Below are 19832 nucleotides of genomic sequence, written 5' to 3'. Positions count from 1 at the left end.
CGCGACAGGCGTGAATGGAGGGACGAATGGAGACGTGTCGTCTTCAGCGATGAGAGTCGCTTCTGCCTTGTGCCAATGATGGTCGTATGCGTGTTTGGCGCCGTGCAGGTGAGCGCCACAATCAGGACTGCATACGACCGAGGCACACAGGGCCAACACCCGGCATCATGGTGTGGGGAGCGATCTCCTACACTGGCCGTACACCACTGGTGATCGTCGAGGGGACACTGAATAGTGCACGGTACATCCAAACTGTCATCGAACCCATCGTTCTACCATTCCTAGACCGGCAAGGGAACTTGCTGTTCCAACAGGACAATGCACGTCCGCATGTATCCCGTGCCACCCAACGTGCTCTAGAAGGTGTAAGTCAACTACCCTGGCCAGCAAGATCTCCGGATCTGCCCCCATTGAGCATGTTTGGGACTGGATGAAGCGTCGTCTCACGCGGTCTGCACGTCCAGCACGAACGCTGGTCCAACTGAGGCGCCAGGTGGAAATGGCATGGCAAGCCGTTCCACAGGACTACATCCAGCATCTCTACGATCGTCTCCATGGGAGAATAGCAGCCTGCATTGCTGCGAAAGGTGGATATACACTGTACTAGTGCCGACATTGTGCATGCGCTGTTGCCTGTGTCTATGTGCCTGTGGTTCTGTCAGTGTGATCATGTGATGTATCTGACCCCAGGAATGTGTCAATAAAGTTTCCCCTTCCTGGGACAATGAATTCACGGTGTTCTTATTTCAATTTCCAGGAGTGTAGTTAACTGCTTAAAAGATATGAAACTGCCCCTAAATAAAAGTAATATGAAACTAAGTGCACGTCACGAAATGTTTAAGAGTAACAACGATAGGCCGACATGCATCCAAGTAACTGGAATAATAAAGCCAACAGAGAGATCAAGTTGCATCAGTCACGGAGAAGACAAACGTAAGGCTTAGTTTTAGGATACCGAGTTTGTTTACGAAACAGGTTCCTTATAAAATATTGGAATAGTACTAAATTTAAGTGAGTGACGTCTGTACCAGATTGGACCAACGAGGGATACAGAACGTGTGAAGAAAAGATTAGCAAGAACGATCGATGGCAGACTGCGAGGAATGTCACACAAATGTTACGAAATAGAATTAGCTAACACTCAGCGAAAAGTGTTACCATAGTCTAAAATAACAGTTGCGACATTCCGTCTCGTATTTGTTACCCACAGCGACAGCAGCGCCCCAAGCGGCCAGCATGCTGCTTCTGGATCACGGGGTCCCGGGTTCGATTCCCGGCCGGGTTGGGGAGTTTCTCTGCCCGGGGACTTGGTGTTTGTGTTGTCCTCAACATTTCATCGTCATCATTCTTGACAGTGGGTAGATTGGACTGTGTAAAAAATTGGGACTTTGTACGGACGTTTATGACCGCGCAGTCGAGCGCCCCATAAACCAAACATCATCATCCAAGCGGTCAGCAAGCGACACTTCTGAATACGATATTGTAAAAGTGCAAATACTAACGTGTACATTGATTTGTAACAAAATTCTTCCAATTGGGAGTGTATGTAGTGCCATAAAAATTGACAACAAGTAAAAAATTGCACCAAATTTGTGATTCTGTAGTGTCCTAAGAACACCGAAAGGTACGAAACCGTGCATTACAGAGCAATTTATTTACGATTCTCTTGTAACGTACAGGCATCTACTGAGCAATGTCATTTTCCTTCAGTAACAAAATATTGCTAGTAAACACCAGAACACCTGACCTTTTGCGGAAAGACGTCAAGTATCTATCCAACAAAACAGAGTTTTGTTCGCTACACTTTCAGCCAAATCAGAGAATCTGGAACGTAGGAAACCTATGTGGAATGTAATACCTACATTATTTAACATATCAAATAAGCCACCACAACTGTAACTTAATGGAGAAGCATACAGACGTGATACTAAATTGTCAAAAGTAATAAAACTGCTTCCCAACGACCAATTCCACAACTGTTGCTAAATCTGAGCCACAAACGGAAAGAACTTTCAATACATTCGCTTTCGAAGCAGAAGTAATTACATTTACGAAAATACAAGTGTATTAGAAAGTCGAGTGAAGTGTACGAAAGGGCGAATGATTGGACTCCATAAAAATTTTAAGTATTAAGGAAAGTTCCTGTGATAATAAAAACAGATAACAACAGAAATATATGTTACTCAGACAAGAAATGTTCTTATATTCCCTTGCATCCAACGGAATAAGCTGCAAATGTAGACATATTCAGAAGTATTTCTTCATGAATGAGTTGTAGCTTATGGCAATGAATCAGTGTGATTCGGCTGTTTTTACATGTATTTCACGACAATTCATGTCTCTTGGTAACTTACTAAAGCATGGAACGCAAAAATATAACTATTCCGTTAATTAAGTATTAAATATTTTTGAAAAAAAACATTATCCTTACGTCCCATGTGATTCTCTGCTTTCTCACAGCTTGGAATGCTAATATCGCTCCAGATGTCAAATGGTAATAGCTTTCGCACCAGACGATGTCGTGACTGAATTTATTACACTGTGGTGACACGTTACGAAAAGTTTATCCACCACTTTGACAAGGCCGTTGATAGGTTGTGAGTGACTCTTTGTACAGGAAGCAAGATAAGGCAGCGTCAGAGAATCAAACATATCAATCCTAGCCTGGGCATGGTTCATTTCTTAACCGCCCTTGAGCCATACCCCACGCTTCATCTGAGTGTAAACGTCGGCCAGGAGGGTGGATGTGCCTGTGGAGTGAAAGGCTCTCCAGAAAGTGTACTTCTATACTGTAACCGTTGGTCGCAGGAAAGACGAGTAGGATACCCCATGGAATAACACAGTCGCTTAAGAGACCCGAGCTTATGGACAGATCTAGGGCGCTGCATAAGGAGTACTTGCAGAACCGAGAACGCAAGCAGCAACGAGCACAGGCGACGAATGGCTTTACAGACAATAATAGCGAGACAAGGCGACAACAGTAGTGGTAGCAGTAGAGACAGCGACACAGGCGAAGACGGACAAACACAGAATAGCAACTAAATGTTTAGTCAGAGAGTGACACGAAAACAAATGTTAATTAGACAGTAATATTAGACTGTAAGAGAAATGTAGAAATAGAGGAGAGTACATTTTGCCACATAGAGAAACCTCACCTAGGTGTATGATCACGCGTCTGAGTACGAGAGATTCAAAGTATTGCTGAGGTCCTTGCTCTGGGGTGGCGAATAGTATTAGATATGGCTGCGGCTGCCCAGGAGCGAGAGGCACAATGCCTTTCGGAGGTTTCCTAATCAGTTCTAGGTTTACAAATATTTTGTGCTGCAACACTGTCAAAAATTCGTTAACGTAACAAGCAATTAAATAAGGTCCATAGAACACTGAGCCACCAAAGAAACTGGTGTAGGCATGCGTATTTAGATTCAGAGATATATAAACAGGCAGAATACGGCGGTGGGGTCGGAAACGCCTATATAAGGCAAGTGCCTGGCGCAGTTGTCAGATCGGTTGCTGCTGCTACAATGGCAGGTTATCAAGTTTTAAGTGAGTCTGAACGTGCTGTTATAGTCGGCATACGAGCGATGGGACACAGCATCTCCGATGTAGCGATGAAGTGGGGATTTTCTCAAACAACCATTTCACAAGTGTGCCGTGAATACCAGAAATTCGGTAAAACATCAAATCTACGACATCGCTGCAGCTGTAAAAATGTGGTGCAAGAACGGGACCAACGCCGCGCGGAATTAGCCGAGCGGTCTAGGGCGTTGCAGTCATAGACTGTGCGGTTGGTCCCGGCGGAGGTTCGAGTCCTCCCTCGGGCATGGCTGTGTGTGTTTGTCCTTAGGATAATTTAGGTTAAGTAGTGTGTAAGCTTAGGGACTGATGACCTTCGCAGTTAAGTCCCATAAGATTTCACACGTACATCAGCACAGAGACTTGTGCAATTCGCACGATATCTTGCTTACAGTTCAATAGAGGAAGTGGAAAATGAAACGTTCAGAGTGCCAAATCTGACATGTTTTCTGTTTGTAGCGTACATAGCTGATTTTTATAATAAAAATTGAGAAGGTATTCTGATACCACGGAATTATGCTGCTCACCGCAGAATCGTTCAACGAGACAGAAATGCAACCGTTCCGCAAGTTGCTGTAGATTTCGATGCTGGGCCATCAGCAAGTGTCAGCGTGCTAAACATTCAACGAAACGTCATCTTTATGGGCTTTCGGAGCCGAAGGCCCATTCGTGTATCCTTGATCACTGCACGATAGAAATCTTTACGCCACGGCTGGGCCCGTCAGGACCGACATTGGACTGATGATGACTGGGAACGTGTCGCCTGGTCAGACGAGTCTCGTTTCAAATTGTATCGAGCGGATGAACGTGTACGGGAATGGACACAACCTCATGAACCGATGGGTCCTTCATGTGAGCAGGGAACTGTTCAAGTTGGTGGAGTCTTAATGGTGTGGGGCGTGTGGAGTCGGGGATATATTGGAGTCCTGATATGTCTAGCTACGACTCTGACACGTGACACGTATGAAGGCATCCTGTCGGATCGCCTGCATCCATTCATCTCCATTGTGCATTCCGACGGGCTTGGGCAATTCCAGCAGGACAACGTGACACCCCAGACGTCCAGAACTGCTACAGAGTGGTTCCAGGAACACTCTTCTGAGTTTAAACACTTCCGCTGGCCCCCAAACTCGCCAGACAAGAACATTATTGAGCATATCTGGGATGCCTTGTAACGTGCTCTTCAGAAGAGATCTCCACCCCTTCGTACTCTTACAAATTTATGAACAGCCCTGCAGGATTCATGGTGTCAGTTCCCTCCAGCACTACTTCAGACATCAGTTGAGTGCGTGCCATGTCACGTTGCGGCATTTCTGCGTGTTCGCGGGGTCCTTACACGATATTAGGCAGGCGTACCAGTTTCTTTGGCTCTTCATTCTATGTATACGTATAATTTAATGTGAACTTGACTTGTCTTACCAGATGGCACGTAATTTGTAAACGGCAGGAAATAAAAATTTATTTAAGGAAACGGAAATCTTAGGCAGTCATTGGGGCAAAAATAGCTGAAGCTTTAAATTTTGCGTTTAAGAAATCGTTCACTCAGGAATACGTACAAACATACCGTCGTTTGAGCATCGGACAGACTCCCGTATTGTGGACATAATAATGAGCATCGCTGGTGCCGAGAAACAACTGAAAGAGTTGAAAGGAAATACGTCGCCAGGTCCTGATGGAATATCAACTGGATTTTACAAAGAGTTCCCTGTAGCTCCTTACGTAGCCTGCATTTATCGCGAATCTCTCGTCCAGTGAACAGTCCTAAGCGACTGGAAAAAAGCGCAGGTGACTCCTGTAGGCAAGAAGAATAAAATAACTGGCGTACAAAATTATACGCCAATATCTTTAACATCGGTTTACTGCAGAATCCTAGGACATATTCTCAGTTCGAGTAAAATAAATCTCCTTGAGAGGGAAAAGCTTCTGTGCACAAATCAGCACGGTTTTAGAAAGCATTGCTACTGTGAAACTCAGCTTGATCTTTTCTCACATAAGATCCAGCGAACCGTGGATAGAGGCAATAGGAGGATTCCATATTCCTAGATTTCAATAACAGCGTTTCACATGGTGCCACAAGGTCGACTGTTAACGAAGCTACGAACATACATAAAAGGTTCCCAGTTACGTGAGTAGCTTGAAGACTTCTTGAATAACAGAGCCCAGTGTGTTGTCCTCCATGGCAAGTGTTCATCAGAGACAATAGCATTGTCAGGAGTACCCCAGGTAAGTGTGATAAGACCGCCGTCATTTCTTATCTACGTAAATGATCTGGCGGACAGGGTAAGCAGCAGTCTGCGGCCGCTGACGTTGCTGCTGTGCACGGGGAAGTGTCGTCGTTGAGTCTCTGTGGAGTGGTAGTTTGTGTGATGAATGGCACGTAGCTCTAAATGTAGAAATATGTATATTAATGCAGATAAGTGGGGGAAAAACGCATCGTGTTCAATTAGAGTCTTAGTAGTGTGTTGCATGAGATAGTCACGTCGATTAAATATTTGTGCGTAACATTGCAAAGTGATATGAAATAGAATGAGCATGTCAGGACTGTAGCAGGGGAGACGAATGATCGACTTCGGGTCAGTGGGAAGATTTTAAGCAAGCGTTAAGGAGACCACATGGAGGGCACTAGTGCGATCTAGTGTTGAGTGCTGTTCGAGTGTTTGGGGTCAGCATCAGGTCGGATTTATGGAAGACATCGAAGCAAACCGACGCAAGCTAGTAGATTTGTTACCGGTAGGTTTAAACAACATACAGCTACAACGAAGATGCTTCGGCAACTCATATGGGACTCACTGGAGGGAAGGCGACTTTCTTTTCGAGGAGCACTGCTGAAAAGATTTAGAGAACCGGCGTTTGAGGGTGACTGCAGAACATTTCTACTGCCACCAACCTACATTCAGCGTTATCACTACGAAGATAGATTAGAGAGATTAGGGCTCGTACGGAGGTATATACAGAGTAACATGTAACACGTCAGCCTCAGTTGCAAATAGAAACCACACTTTACCCAGGTTTCAGCAAAAACAATGTGGCCTTCTTCAGAAGCGAGTGACATTGAAGAAGGCCAAATTAATTTGGCTGAAACCTGGGTAAAGTTTGGTTTCTATTTGCAACTGAGACTGACTTGTTACAAGTTCAACTATCACAGTTGCTGACAGGGCTGCACAATGTTAAAAATTCTTCATATAAAGAGTGTCCGGAGACTCGCGTTACAAACTTCTAAGACTTGTAGCCACTTCTTCTAATCCATTGCGTAACTGTGGCAAAAGGGTATGCGATTAGTCGGACGTTGTGGGTAATGATCTTGATTAATGTCAGGAGCAGTCCTTCCGTTACCGTGAGCTTCGCCATACAGAAGTATCATTTCGTTATATTCTGCAAACGTGTACTCAACCAAGTTGCTCTAATACTCATAGACACGTGAATGAAGCTAGAGCCAGGTCAGAGAGGTAGGATAGGTGTCAAATGACATGATACGATCTGACGTAAGCACCTCCCATCCCGTGGCCAACGAGATGTGCGGCCCCTGCAATGAACTTGTGATGCCACATTAGTTGGCTTGTCCGCTACACTTCTAAGACTTCGCGAAGGTCTTAATTTTGCCGTGTGCTATCGAGAACTACATGCATTTCAAAGCGCATTCCAGAATTATTAAACTCTTCTGAAATAAGTACTCGGTCCCCGCCGGAGACAGCTGCTGGCTCTCGTAAGATCTACAGTCTCAAGTGCTGTGGTGTACGCACCACGGCCTGTCTTTCTCGTGGGCCTCGCCCCCATCGTAACTATCCTGTCGTATTTCTACCTAGCAAAACATATTTTCAAACGACTATAGCACGAAAACGGATCGTTTTCGGATGTGGGTTCCAATTCAAAATATTGCCTACTCAATCCCCTCTACAATGCTAGAAGCTTGTAACGAAAGTTTCCGCAATCCCTGTAGACACCTCTTTTTGCGAGGGAAACTGCGGGCTTTCAAACAATACGAAATGATGGTGTGGTGGACCTCAGGTACGTACCCTCCGACTCGGAGTTGCAATATTAAAAGTTTTGGCTGGTTTCGTTGTCTAGGGGCTGGGGTACGTAGTTGCCGCATTACATGCCAAATACTGCTGAGTCTACAGTATACGATAAGAATATACACATGAATCGAATGGTCGAAGGTTTCTATCACTCGGCAATTGCGAATTATGAACGTAACATATAAATTTATAAATGAAAGACTGCAATTAAATAAAATCTGCAGGTACTATCTTAACGACTTTAAATAATGAGTACGACAGTAGAAGTCCTTTTGAGAATGCGGTATATTTCTGCAAAATACTTATTGGTGTCGATGGTCCAGCAACTAAATAAAATATAAGCTGAATAACAGGGAAACAATAGATTCCTACAGCACCGTAATTAGTTATGAACAATAACATAGCTCGCTAGACATTCACTTCTAAACGCACACTACGTCTTCACTGTAAAAACCTCGGAAATCTCACAAGTTCACAAGTCGGCACTCCGAAGTATTTCTACCTCTCGCGGCCACGCGCAATCCGCTCCACACTACAAGTCTCTCCGGCGACCGTGCGTGCCTCACGCTGTACCGTCCCGGCACTTCGCGTTTCCTGTGCCGTACTCCGCAGAACTCTTCACCGGAACCCGCTTCCATCCAGTCTCCCCATCAACGAGCGCTGTGATTGGCTAGAGCGCTCGCGCCATGTCTTCATGCCAACATATCCACACAAACATAACGAAACACGTTCGAAGTACTAGATTTACATTTAAATAACTTGAAATTATATAAATATTCCTACGGCTGGACCATAAACACGCTCTAACGCGCAGTATTAGGTACATAAACAATTTAAATAAATTTATATCAAAGGAATATAACAAAAGGTAGGCCAGTGGCCAAATGTCTCTGTGCTTTCCATAACACAGTAAATATTTAACTAATTTCTTCATGAATAGTATATCTCGTATATAAACAAAGAGCCGGCCGGTGTGGCCGTACGGTTCTAGGCGCTTCAGTTTGGAACCGCGTGACCGCTACGGTCGCAGGTTCGAATCCTGCCTCGGGCATGGATGTGTGTGACGTCCTTAGGTCAGTTAGGTTTAAGTAGTTCTAAGTTCTAGGGGACTGATGACCACAGATGTTAAGTCCCATAGTGCTCAGAGCCATCTGATGCAATAAACAAAGACATAGACGAATAAATAGATTTATTAGCATGCTGCTACCGTCTTTTCGTGTAACTATGGAATAGTTATGGCCTGACGCGATCGATTGTAATCGGCCACTTTCACCTCAAATAACTCATGTATTATGCAAGTTACATGCCTGTAATCCATACCAATTTAGGTTCACACTAATAGCTTTCTAAAGACACGGCGATCGACAAAATTGGATCAAGCGTTTATATTTTGTAAATTCGTTGCTTGGTGTTACTTGTACAATTTACCGTCAGTTACTAAACTTTAAACTAATAAAAGTATTAAAAATCTGATTACACCATCAGAATCGTCGTGCAAATAATATTAATGTACATGTTTCTTTTTGAGATATCATGGTCCATCTGGCTATTATTAATTTCTATATGAACTGTGAAATGTCTGCCATGATGGTTTCATTAAGTCCGCCATCTTTGGCCCTCCCGGCGCACAGCGTCACCAAGGAATTCCTAGCCACGTGGCCGATGGACCACGTGCTGGCTCTACCCCTATCGTTCAGCTAACGTTCGGCTCCACGTGTTTGCTGCCGGGCCCCTGCTGGCCGAGCGGCCCGTGCGGCCACTGCTTCCTCCGAACTTAGAATATTTTCAGGGCGCCACGACTTGCCCGTTACCTCACAAAACAGAAAAGGGAACTAGTAGTGGCACAGGGTATCCTCCAAGAAGCTTGGGGGATATGTATGTACATGTAGATGTAGATTTTTATTCAGAATCTGAACAGCACGTGGGATCGAACCCAGAAGCTAGGATCTGTTGTTTAGTAATCATAGACTTCCCCTCAGACCACTCGTCATTACATGGCTAGTAATAAACACTACGACAGCGACTGAAATTTGTAATCGTCAGCTATCTGGTAGTTCTAGCACGAGAAATGCATTAGTCGGTGAAAAACTGAATCGCCTAAAATTGTGTATGACAGGACTGCCGGTTGTAGAGGTGTGTGGTAGAGTTTTGTGGTGAGAGTGCAGCCCGCAGCGTTGACTCTGGACCTCTGTGGCAGGCTACCTGGAGCAGGGGCTGATGGTGCGCGACGCGCGGCAGCTGCGGCGGCACTACGTGGAGACGGGCCGCTGGCGGCTGGACGTGCTCAGCCTGCTGCCCACCGACCTCGCCTACCTGTGGTGGCCGCCCGACTCCTGCCACGTGCGCGTCCCCTGCCCCGTCATCGTGCGCGCCAACCGCCTGCTGCGCCTGCCGCGCATGAGCCAGTTCTTCGACCGCACCGAGACCAAAACTGGCTACCCCAACGCTTTCCGGATTTGCAAGGTAAACAACGACAAACATTTCTCATTTTACAAAATTATTGAATCTTTCGTGCCCACTTGTTGACAAACTGTCTACTGTCTTCTTCAGCCGTCGTTTGGTTGCTGATTTTTCTGACATTTCGTTAGCACGAGTGGATGGCATTCTTTTCAAACTAGCACCCGCAGATTCTGCTGTAGCGCCGCTACCTAGTCTTTGAGTGCAAATTATGTCTTTAGCAAAAGTAACGAGAAGTAGTGAGGAAGCCGCCATGGAGTGTTTCGTTAAAAGCCGCGAGTCGATAGCCGCCAGTGTGGACTACAATAAAGACCACATGGGGTTTGCGAAGCCCCGAAAGCCGAGCACAGCAGTAAATTGTCTTCACAGCGGTAACCGTATAGCTAACGGGGCGATGTCACCACACCATGACAAGTCTCTTGTGACTGTTTGCCGCGTTTCAGTGAAAGAAATACGCGCCAGAGGAATTTAACAAAGTCTGAATTTCGAGGCAGGAGATCACTTCTCGTCGCCGGAATCCAGCAGCACCACTAAGATTCCGCAGCTACACTGGACAGCGAGATGACTGGCCATCGCCAGCAGAAACCTTGGGTTGGAGACAGGGCTACGCTTGCTGCCAGCACTTGGTGCCGCATCCCCGCTGACCTGACCTCGGTGCTTGCTGCCATTGACGCTGAGTCCTTGCCACACTTGACGCCGCAGTGCCAACCACTGCCTAACTACCGCTAGAGGGCAACGAGTCGCACAGTCATCTTCGCACACCATCGCGGTGATGTGAGTGGAGAAAGGGGCCACCGGGCCTCCACGACTCTTATGGAAAGTAGCTTAGTAGCTTGCCGCTCACATCAAGAGACACGGCCTCCAAAGTCTGCCGACCGCCCAAGTGCCTTGTGACATCAGCACCAAGATGGAGGCCGCTACCCTCTCACCAGCAGCAGCCAGGGACAACATAGAGAGGAGAGGTAGCCATACTACACTACTGGCCATTAAAATTGCTGCACCGAGAAGAAATGAAGATGATAAACGGGTACTCATTCCACAAATATGTTATACTAGGACTGACGTGTGATTACATTTTTACCCAATTTGGGTGCATAGATCCTGAGAAATCAGCACCCAGAGCAACCACCTCTGGCCGTAATAGCGGCCTTGATACGCCTGAGCATTGAGTCAAACAGAGCTTGGATGGCGTGTACAGGTACAGCGGCCCATGCAGCTTCAACACGATACCACAGTTCATCAAGAGTAGTGACTGGCGTATTGTGACGAGCCAGTTGCTCGGCCACCATTGACCAGACGTTTTCAATTGGTGAGAGATCTGGAGAATGTGCTGGCCAGGGCAGCAGTCGAACATTTTCTGTATCCAGAAAGGCCCGTACCGGACCTGCAACATGCGGTCATGCATTATCCTGCTGAAATGTAGGGTTTCGCAGGGATCGAATGAAGTGTAGAGCCACGGGTCGTAACACGTCTGAAATGTAACGTCCACTGTTCAAAGTGCCGTCAATGCGAACAAGAGATGACCGAGACGTGTAACCAATTGCACCCCATACCATCACGCCGGGTGATACGCCAGTATGGCGATGACGAATACACTCTTCCAATGTGCCTTCACCACGATGTCGCCAAACACGGATGCGACCATCATGATGCTGTAAACAGAACCTGGATTCATCAGAAAAAATGACGTTTTGCCATTCGTGCACCCAGGTTCGTCGTTGAGTAACACCACTGCACGCGCTCCTGTCTGTGATGCAGCGTCAAGGGTAACCGCAGCCGTGGTCTCCGAGCTGATAGTCCATGCTGCTGCAAACGTCGTGGAACTGTTCGTGCAGATGTTTGTTGTCTTGCAAACATCGAGACGTGGCTGCACGATCCGTTACAGCCATGCGGATAAGATGCCTGTCATCTCGATTGCTAGTGATACGAGGCCGTGAACCCACCGATTCCATATTCTGCTAACACTCATTCGATTTCGACCAACGAGAGCAGCAATGTCCCGATACGATAAACCGCAATCGCGATAGGCTACAATCCGACCTTTATCAAAGTCGGAAACGTAATGGTACGCATTTCTCCTCCTTACACGAGGCATCACAACAACGTTTCACCAGGCAACGCCAGTCAACTGCAGTTTGTGTATGAGAAATCGGTTGGAAACTTTCCTCATGTCAGTACGTTGTAGGTGTCGCCACCGGCGCCATCCCTGTGTGAATGCTCTGAAAAGCTAATGATTTGCATATCACAGCATCTTCTTCCTGTCGGTTAAATTTCGCGTTTGTAGCACGTCATCTTCGTGGTGTAGAAATTTTAATGGCCCGTAGTGTACGTCAGGTATTGAAGTCAATAAAAGCCATTCCTAAATGACAACAGTGTTTCCACGGAAGGAACTTCGGCCCCAACATGTACCTTCCCCTTCCCACTCCTCCCCCCTCCCCTTCAATATGTATGTGGGACACCAATATCCGAGGGCTTTTCCCAGGTTATCACCGCCGTGGTTCTTCCTTCAATATCTGCAAGTGTCATTTGTTGCAGCACGGGAATCCAGAATCCTTTCACGTTGAGGCTTTCCTCTTTCTTGTTGAAACTGTTGCCACACTTGTAGATTTACAAGACTTTCCTGAACAAACAGGCGTGGTAGCTCTTCTCCACAGCAAGAACTTCTGTGTCCGCAAATTTTATTACGTGGTCGGTCTCACGCAACACGTGCTCCGCCACGGTCATTTCCTCCACCTGTCCCAACCTGCAATGATGTTTATGTTCGATGACCCTGCTGTGTCCAGTCATTCCAACGTAGACTTTTCCGCATGTACTGGGAATGCGATACACTCTCGACATTGCAAATGTGTCCCTTTCGTCCTTCGCGGATCTGAGACACTTTGATCTTCTTTGGCGGTATATAAATAGTCTTTACTCCGTGTTTGCGCAGCGCATACGATCGATTCTATCCGCCACCCTTTGGATGTACGGCACTAAGGCTGTAGGCGACATCTCTTCTGCCGTTGTACTATTTTGCCAAGTGTTAGATCTTGTGGCACTTTTTATGTAAGTGCCGATGTACCCATTGCTGTTCAGAATACTTTCCAGGTGTTACATCTCGCTCCTGATATGCAGCGGCTCACATATTCGTCTTGCACACATTACGAGCCTATTAATCATTCCCATTTTATGGCTCGGATGATGATTTGCCAATTTGTGTAGGTATCGCTCCCTGTGGGTCTGTTTTCGATGCACGCTATGTGCGATGTCCTCACCATCCCTCATAACCAGCTCATCCAGAAAGAGTAGCTGTCGGCCCTTCTTTCATCATAGTAATCTTTATGTTGGTACGGAGACTGATCGGGTGTCTTAGGAAGTCACCGAGCTGTTCCTCATAAAGGTTGTTGTGCAAAAGAGCCACCACCCCCATTTGTTCATGGTAACCTTAGAAAGGCACGAACATGACAACAGCTTCAGCAAGCAGGTGTCAAGGGGAGATCGACAGTTGTTATGACCAAAGAAAAGTTCTCGGACGTTGGCGCGCCACGTACATATATTCTGCGACCGCGATTTCGACGCCACCAGCAATGAAAGGCACTCTTGCTGACGAAACGTCAGAAAAATCAGCAAACAAATGTCGACCGAACGACCCGAGACATAACCCAATAGGCAGTTTATCATTTCTCATCTTCTTTTAGAACGGAATGCAGTAGCATCACAGTGCACATGTAGCCTTTCATAAAATTAAGCTCGCGATTGTAATTATCACCTTGTGGATATTATTTCCAATTCAAGTTGCCCATAACCAATCAGTAGTATCAAACAAGTCCGTGAATCATCAGTTTTGCTCACTTAAAATCCACAGTGTCTCTCTTAAATAGAGTTTACGTGGTCGTGCAGGTTGTCCTGCTTTCATTATCTGGCAAATTTTATTTTTATTTTAACTCTGTGACCGGATGCCCTTCCTGCCGCCATAGTCGTCACTTACTCTAGGGCAGGGGAGTCGTGAATGCCGAATGTCTGCGAATCTTACAAACTTTCTTCTGTGTGTTATTTGTATAGTATTTTCGGAGGAGAAGACTGACAACCAGTCCAGAATTTCCCTAAAAAACCATGGAATAGCACACAAAACCCACACTCAAACTGGCCAGTGGTTAATCCACCACGCGTTTTCGATACAGTTCGCTGTCACCTCTCTGTCTCACAAGCTAGCGTGCTGTGGGTAATGTATACGGGCAGGTCGTTTACGGTACACAGTCGACCAAAGAAATCGCTAAGTATTAAAAGGTCGTTGTAGATGTGCTGATTACCCGCCGTTCGCATTAAAGTGGCCTCTTCTGAGACGGGGCGGCACGCTGGCCCAGTTCGAATCCGCCCGGAGCACTAACGATGAGGGCTGATGTGCCGGCCAGCCTGGATGTGGTTTCTAGACGGTTTACTATATTCCGCCAGGCGGCTAGCGGGCATTCCTATCAGGTATACACTGTGCAAACATTCAGAAAATTTTCTCACACTTGCACGTAGAATTTATTCTAGGCTCAGGTAGATGGGGTACACTGATTCCGTCCTAGAGGTTGAACAGGAGAATGGTGATTTTACATGTTTGGTCTCCTTAAGTCCCATTTTAAGCAGCAATATACAGGGTGGTCCATTGATCGTGACCGGGCCGAATATCTCACGAAATATGCGTCAAACGAAAAAACTACAAAGAACGAAACTTGTCTAGCTTGAAGGGGGAAACCAGATGGCGCTATGGTTGGCCCTCTAGATGGCGCTGCCATAGGTCAAACGGATATCAACTGCGGTTTTTTTAATAGGAACCCCCCTTTTTTATTACATATTCGTCCAGTACGTAAAGAAATATGGATGTGTTATTTGGACCACTTTTTTCGCTTTGTGATAGAGGGCGCTGTAATACTCACAAACACATGGCTCACAATTTTAGACGAACAGTTGGTAACAGGTAGGTTATTTAAATTAAAATACAGAACGTAGGTACGTTTGAACATTTTACTTCGGTTGTTCCAATGTGATACATGTACCTTTGTGAACTTATCATTTCTGAGGACGCATGCTGTTACAGCGTGATTACCTGAAAATACCACATTAATGCAATAAATGCTCAAAATGATGTCCGTCAACCTCAATGCATTTGGCAATACGTGTAACGACATTCCTCTCAACAGCGAGTAGTTCGCCTTCCGTAATGTTCGCACATGCATTGACAATGCGCTGACGCATGTTGTCAGGCGTTGTCGGTGGATCACGATAGCAAATATCCTTCAACTTTCCCCACAGAAAGAAATTCAGGGACGTAAGATCCGGTGAACGTGCGGGCCATGGTATGATGCTTCGACGATCAATCCACCTGTCATGAAATATGCTATTCAATACCGCTTCAACTGCACGCGATCTATGTGCTGGACATCCATCATGTTGGAAGTACATCGCCATTCTGTCATGCAGTTAAACGTCTTGTAGTAACATCGGTAGAACATTACGTAGGAAATCAGCATACATTGCACCATTTAGACTGCCATCGATAAAATGGGGGCCAATTATCCTTACTCCCATAACGCCGCACCATACATTAACCCGCCAAGGTCGCTGATGTTCCACTTGTGGCAGCCATCGTGGATTTTCCGTTGCCCAATAGTGCATATTATGCCGGTTCACGTTACCGCTTTTGGTGAATGACGCTTCGTCGCTAAATAGAACGCGTGCAAAAAATCTGTCGTCGTCCCGTAATTTCTCTTGTGCCCAGTGGCAGAACTGTACACGACGTTCAAAGTCGTCGCCATGCAATTCCTGGTGCATAGAAATATACAGTAGTACGGGTGCAATCGATGTTGATGTAGCATTCTCAACACCACGTTTTTGAGATTCCCGATTCTCGCGCAATTTGTCTGCTACTGATGAGCGGATTAGCCGCGACAGCAGCTAAAACACCTACTTGGGCATCATAATTTGTTGCAGGTCGTGGTTCACATGTGGCTGAACACTTCCTGTTTCTCCTTAAATAACGTAACTATCCGGCGAACGGTCCGGACACTTGGATGATGTCGTCCAGTTACCGAGCAGCATACACAGCACACGGCCGTTGGGCATTTTGATCACAATAGCCATACATCAACACGATATCGACCTTTTCCTCAATTGGTAAACGGTCCATTTTAACGCGGATAATGTATCACGAAGCAAATAACGTCCGCACTGGCGGAATGTTACGTGGTACCAATTACTTAATACGTTTGTGACTATTACAGCGCCGTCTATCACAAAGCGAAATAAATGGTCCAAATAAAACATTCATATTTCTTTACGTACTACACCAACATGTAATAAAAAATGGGGGTTCCTATTTTAAAAAACCGCGGTTGATATCCGTTTGACCTATAGCAGCGCCATCTGCCGGGCCAACCATAGCGCTATCTGGTTTCCCCCTTCAAACTAGACGAGTTTCGTTCTTTGTAGTTTTTTCGTTTGACGCTTATTTCGTGAGATATTTGGCCCGGTCACTATCAATGGACCACCCTGTATATTGTGGTGACAGAAGTCGAGCGATATGGCTGTAGTATCGCGTACACAAGATATAAAAGGGCAGTGCATTGGCAGAGCTGTCATTTATACTCAAGTGATTCATGTGAAAAGTTTCCGACTTGATCATGGCCACACGACGGGAATTAAAACTTTCAACGCGGAATTGTTGTTGGAGCCGGACGCACAGGACATTCCATTTCGGAAATCTTTAGGCAATTCAATATTCCAATATCCACAGTGTCAAGAGTGTGCCGAAAATACCAAATTTCAAACAGTACCTCTCACCACGCACAACGAAGTGGCCGATGGTTGTGACTTAACGGCCGAGAGCGTGGCGTTTGCTTTGAGTGTCAGTTCTAACATACAAATACTGCGTGCAATAACCACAGAAATTAATGTGGGACGTACGATGAACTTATCTGTTAGGACAATATTGCGGAATTCGGCGTTTATAGGTTATGACAGCAGACGGCCGACTCGAGTGCCATTGTTAACAGCATGGCATTGCCTGCAGCGCCTCTCTTGGGCGCGTGGCCGTATCGATTGGACGCTAGAAGACTAGAAAACCGTGGCCTGCCCTGATGAGCCCAGATTTCAGTTGGTAAGAGCTGATGATAGGGTTTGAGCATGGCGCAGACCCCACAAAGCCATGGACCCTAGTTGTCTACGAGGCACTGTGCGTGCTCGCGGTGGTTCCATAATGGTCTTGGCTGTGTTCACGTGGAATCGACTGTGTCCTCTGGTCCAACTGAACCGATCATTGACTGTAAATGGTTATGTTCAACTACTTGTAGACTATTTGCAGTCATTCATGGACTTCACGTTGACAAACAATGATTTTTATAGAAGACATTACGCCATGTCACCAGGCCTTAATTATTCGAGATCGGTTTGAAGGACATTCTGGACAATTCGAGCGAAAGATTTGGCCACTCATATCGCCCGACATGAATCCCATTGAACATTTGAGGGACTCAATCGAGAGGTCAGTTCGTGCACACACTCTTGCAAGGGAAACACTTTCGAAATTATGGATGGTTGTAGAGGCAGCATCGCTTAATATTTCCGCAAGGGAGTTCCAGTGACTTGTTGAGTCCGTGCCATGTCGAATTGCTGCACTGCGCGGGGCAAAAGGAGCGATACGATATTAGGAGGTATCCTATGACTTTTGCCACCTAAGCGTGTATGCTGCAATGGGGGCCTCTACAGATAGTCGTATAGAATCAAACGGACTCTTAATGCGACAGTGAAAGTATCGTTGCAGGTAAGCTACCTTCGAAATTAGCCCGAAATTCAATTTTTCCGTGCAATGGGTAAGCGTCAAGCCATATGCAGCTGGTGGTACGGCAGGTGAATGAAAGACTACTGAAGAACTGATATTTCTAGTATGGAGAACTTTTGATCATTTTATTTATTCCTTCCATTGCTACGGGTATTTCATGAAAAAAGGGCAACACGACTCTATATTCAGTACTTATTGAGTGATATCTGTCTCAAGCGTCAACAGTTTGGAGCAGTCGGTGTTGTCCCTGGTAACAAATAGTTCCCCAAGTACATCTGGTTTTCGCAAAGTATGAGGATGGACAACGTGTTTCGTCAAAACTGAAGTGACATTATCATAAATGATGATTTGGTGCATTTGACAGGACGTTTGTGTAATAACGATTACACCGTACTAGAGTTTCTTCAGTTTGGCGTAAGGGGTGTTCTTTTCAAAGGCATCAATGCACGTGGTCGTGGTGACGTAGATGGTACAACGTACGGCGTCAGACTACTACACACTTGTATCACTGCTCCAGCGCTTCGTTGGTAATCGCGGAGGAAGCTCTGCTGTTCATTTCAGGCAAGCCGACTGGGCACCTGTCTTCGATGCTGACGGAAGACTTCTGTCATCCACAGATGACTTTACAACTTTTCCAGGTTTCTTCATTCTCCCTATTTTACATGCACACATCACTGTCGTAGTTCCAAATTTACGATCGGACAAATTACATTTGCGAGCACTGTCAGCGTTGATCTCTCATACAACGTGTGCTTGTTGCAAAAACCGATGCACAACCACGCTTCCCGAGAGCCATTATGTGTATTTCGTGTAATTGAGGTGTTGTACAGGACGGAAGGAAAGAAAATTGATGATGAGGTAGAGCGGGGTAAGATGCGTGGAGTCGAGCAAAATTTCCTAAAAGTAGTTCGGAAATGCACCGTTGCGGGGCTACGCCCATAAAACGGCAGCCTGTCATCGACAAACGTGCGGTAGTTCGTCTGGTAAGCGAACATGTTTCGGTGTGTCCAGCAGTCCGATTCTCTACTCTTTAATACTTGTTAGAGTAATAATTCATTCATGCTCTCATTACGTTAGCAAAAAAACTAAAAATGTGACCTTTAGATTTCATTTTTTATAACATTTTATCTTAAAGTAAAACATATCGAACAGCTTTCTGAAGTGATGTTTCTGCTGTACAGCTTATCTTAACAAACAACAAATAAACAACATTACCGTACTTTTAGCGTAGTTGATTTAAAACTGAACTTTGTCCTGTAAACACAACAGAAATTTCGCCTCTACTTAACCAGCCGCCGTCAGGAATGTAAAGTTTTCCTGGCTTGACTGTTTAGCTGAAACGATTATCTCCACCTAATTTAATTAATAACTGCACTCATCAATATAACTGTTACTAGCTGGAGTAAGTTGGTTTAAGTGCACACTCTGGCGCCCTCGTGCCTGGTTGGCTTTCATTTCATGGCCGTAGTCTCACAACGCTGCGTTTCCATTTGCTGGATTCAACGCTCCCTACCCTGTTCTGGCCTTATTATCACGCTGCTTTTCTCCATTCCGTACACTGTGCGTTTGAGTGCTAATGCCAAAGATACAATACTTCATGCAATTTAAAATTGCAGGTTAATGTGAAATACTTAGCATTTGGTCATGAATAATGTAATGTAATAAGCTGTCATCTGTGTTTCTAAAATAGTCAGAAGTCTAGATTAAATATTTATTCTACAACATGGACAAAGAATTTAATTTTCGTACATTTCTTATTTCAAGAAAGGACTTACTTGATACTCGTAGCCTATTACGGGCAGGTGGTAGACATTTCACACGCCGAGCATCCATCCATAAGCAAATCCACTACGGCTTTTATTCTTGTAACGAACAAAAGACGAACCATGAATCAGGTAGCATTATAGCGAAAACCACAAACCGACTGATGATCTTTAAACAGTGACAAGTCTACAGCAATAATAGTGAGATAGTTACAGCTCCTA

General features: G+C 45.5%; 1 protein-coding gene across 1 annotated transcript in view; it reads left to right on the top strand.

Moving 5' to 3' along the window:
* Positions 1 to 19832, top strand: part of LOC124610551 (cyclic nucleotide-gated cation channel subunit A) — a 270115-nt gene that overhangs the window by 109855 nt on the left and 140428 nt on the right. Inside the window, exon 3 of the mRNA XM_047140167.1 lies at positions 9787 to 10052. Coding sequence (XP_046996123.1) covers positions 9787 to 10052 — 266 coding nt within the window. The remainder of the gene's footprint in view (positions 1 to 9786; positions 10053 to 19832) is intronic.

This window comes from Schistocerca americana, chromosome 1 (genome assembly GCF_021461395.2).
Source record: "Schistocerca americana isolate TAMUIC-IGC-003095 chromosome 1, iqSchAmer2.1, whole genome shotgun sequence".
Classification (NCBI taxonomy): Eukaryota; Metazoa; Arthropoda; class Insecta; order Orthoptera; family Acrididae; genus Schistocerca; species Schistocerca americana.
Note: the sequence above shows the minus strand (reverse complement) of the source record. Positions and strands in the feature narration are given on the sequence as shown.